Source organism: Nansenia antarctica, assembly GCF_963989245.1.
Source record: "Nansenia antarctica genome assembly, chromosome: 7".
In the NCBI taxonomy this organism is placed as follows: domain Eukaryota; kingdom Metazoa; phylum Chordata; class Actinopteri; order Argentiniformes; family Microstomatidae; genus Nansenia; species Nansenia antarctica.
The window spans coordinates 15707838-15710488 of record NC_137677.1 but is presented as its reverse complement, the minus strand read 5'-3'; the positions used below and the strand labels follow the sequence as shown (position 1 = coordinate 15710488).

At 46.4% G+C, this 2651-nt stretch overlaps 1 protein-coding gene across 1 annotated transcript; it reads right to left on the bottom strand.

Annotated features, from left to right (window-relative positions):
* Positions 1 to 924: 924 nt before the first annotated feature.
* LOC308161989 (heterogeneous nuclear ribonucleoprotein H-like) lies at positions 925 to 2362 on the bottom strand (the record flags this gene model as incomplete). Its single annotated transcript, XM_080536068.1, has 5 exons — positions 925 to 1031; positions 1249 to 1408; positions 1555 to 1704; positions 1910 to 2065; positions 2278 to 2362. The coding sequence occupies 4 exons, from the start codon at positions 2360 to 2362 to the stop codon at positions 1368 to 1370; spliced, it is 432 nt and encodes a 143-aa protein (XP_080392194.1). The 3' UTR covers positions 925 to 1031; positions 1249 to 1367.
* Between the last annotated feature and the right edge of the window lie 289 nt (positions 2363 to 2651).

Here is a 2651-nt window from a genome sequence, read left to right as displayed (position 1 = left end):
TGTCATAACAGAGGAATCTGATGTGTTAAGAAAGCTTGCTTCACTTACAGGATCCAGATCCAGATCTTTCTGAAGGGGCCTGATATAAATAGTGGATGTTCCCAGAAGACATCCACAAAGAAAGAGTGGAGTATAACCACTACCAGGACATTGGATTACATCCAGAGCTCTTGTTCTGGTCTGGCCCCGTGGCCTGAGTAGTTCAATTCCTCCACTGCCTTCAAGCTTGGGATACACCAAGGTCAATTGTTCCATAAACCCCTGGGCACTGCACCCTTTGTCTTTATATATATATAATATATAAGACTAGACTTAGTTCAGTTCAGACACGTCCATACACTCAGTACACTCAGTGACTCAGTTCGGTTCGTTAGGTTCAGTTCAGTTCAGTTCTGTTCTGTTCAGTACAGTACAGTTGAGTTGCAGTTACAGTAGTGTTCCTGAAGTGTTCGTATGTTCAGGTCACGGCCGTTCACTCAGTGACTCAGTTCAGTTCGGTACAGTTCCAGTTCGGTGGGGGTGTGGCAGGGTAGGGGGGGGGGGGGGGAGGCGGAGGTGGGTGGTTGGTGGTGATGGTGGGGGTAGTGGTGGAGTCACCACCCGCTGCCCACCGAGCAGTTGTACAGTTTAATGGCTGATGGGACAAAGGAGTTATTGAACCGCTTCGTACCTGCTGGCAGTGCGATGAGCCACCAGCTGTGGCTGCTCTTCCGCCCCGCGAGGATGGGGTGGTGTGGTGTGGTGTGTCCAAGCAGTGCAATAAATAAAAAAATCTTGGGCCCTCTGTGCGTGTCTCTTCAGCCTTTCGGTTTTAATCCCCAGTGACGGAACCAACCACAGGGCAGCATTGTAGAGAAAGAGAGACAGAGACTTTGCCTACTGGGTTGGTACATCATCCAGTTGTAGAAGCTGTGTCCGAGGTCTAACTCTTTTTCCACCTCTATCGCGAGCTCCAGTGAACCACTTGGAGAGAGCCTTTTCTGCATCCTTGTGGTTGGTTTCTTGAGTGAGGGCATTTTTCTTTAGTCCCCCTAATAGAAATGACAAGAGGCCAACTGTTAGAAATTATAGCATTATGGAACTTTCTTGAGTGACATCAGTTTAAATGTTTTGAAGATTTGTTGTGCCCCGTTTCCATTGCTGTATATACTGTCTTTGCTGTGGCATACCTTCTATTGGTGTACATCAAATGTGTTGCCAAATTAAAAATGTAAAAGTTAGACTGAGCAATTCAACACTCAAACTTACCATATATGACATCATAAAGGCGCATTTCTCTGAACTTCTTCTTGCTGTGACGTCCATGAAGGTTGAACTGGACTGCCAGATCATTTGAGAGGAGGTACGGCATCATTCTTCTGGTAGCATCATCCAGTGAAGTACCTCCGATATCTCCAACCATGGCAACCTGAGTGTATAGGGGAAAAAAATCACAGGAAGGAAAAGCTGTAAGTGCCCAATATAAAATAGCCAGACCTGCTAGACTAATGTCAAAAGAGAGTGACCGTGGGTGCACATGACTGGATTGAAGGAGAGAGGAGGGTGAGCTCTCACCCTCACCTGAGAAGAACTGGACGATCTCCTCCTTGCTGCAGCCGAAGGGCAGGCCGCGCAGCCGCACCAGGCCGTCCCCCTCCGTCTCTGGGCAGTTGGGACCAGTGTGTTTCATCACCCAGTCCATCGCCACATTGTTCGACTTAAACACTGAGACAAACACATAAACATGTCCTGAATTAACATCCAATCATGCAACCGGTAGTCTCTTAAACGAGAGCGGCCAGCTGCGTCGATCTGGCAAGCTAGACTATAAAACCTATGTTTTTAGGCCATACCACCTCCTTACTCATGGTGAAGTTGTTAGTGATTAGTGTATTGATGAATATGCATTAAAAAAATAAAAAATAAATACCTTCCACATATCTGTGCCCCAGGGTCTCTCTGTCTTTCTTGACGGCGATCTTCAGGTCGTCTTCGGTCTCCAGCTCAACGAACGCCTCTCCGCTGGGCCTGCCCTCCCGGGTGTAGGTGAAATGGATACTCGTGCCATTGTTTGCAACTTTACAATCTGGAAGACAAATCAACAGTTGTTGAATTTTTCCCCCCCCCCACACACACACACACACACACACACACACACACACACAAATGCCTTTGAAGAGTCTTAGTAGATAATCAGTGATAGGCTAAATCTGTTGTATGAATGCCACATGCAAAAGCTTAGTTTCTAGACGACTAAAACCAGATTGGTGTTCATAGTAGAGTATCCTATCTTCTCACCTGAGAAAAACCTGGAGACTTCGTCCACAGCGCAGGACCAGGGGAGGCCCTGCACGCGTACCACAAACCCTTCTCCATCAGACATGATGGTTGTGTAGTCTGGATAGTCAGCCCTGGGAGACGCACAAGATCACACAATGTAGATGAATGAATGGTCTTTATTGTCATTAATACAGTACAGGTACCATACAACGAAATTTGGGAGGGGGGGCTCCCCTGGTGCTAGGAAAAAAATACTAAAACAAGGGAAAAGAGCTGGTTTACATAAATAAAGGCTATATACACTATCCACTATAATACAAATAAAACACTGTGCTGTACTCTATGCTATGCTATACATATCCTAACATTTCCTATCTCTGAACCTTATGTGC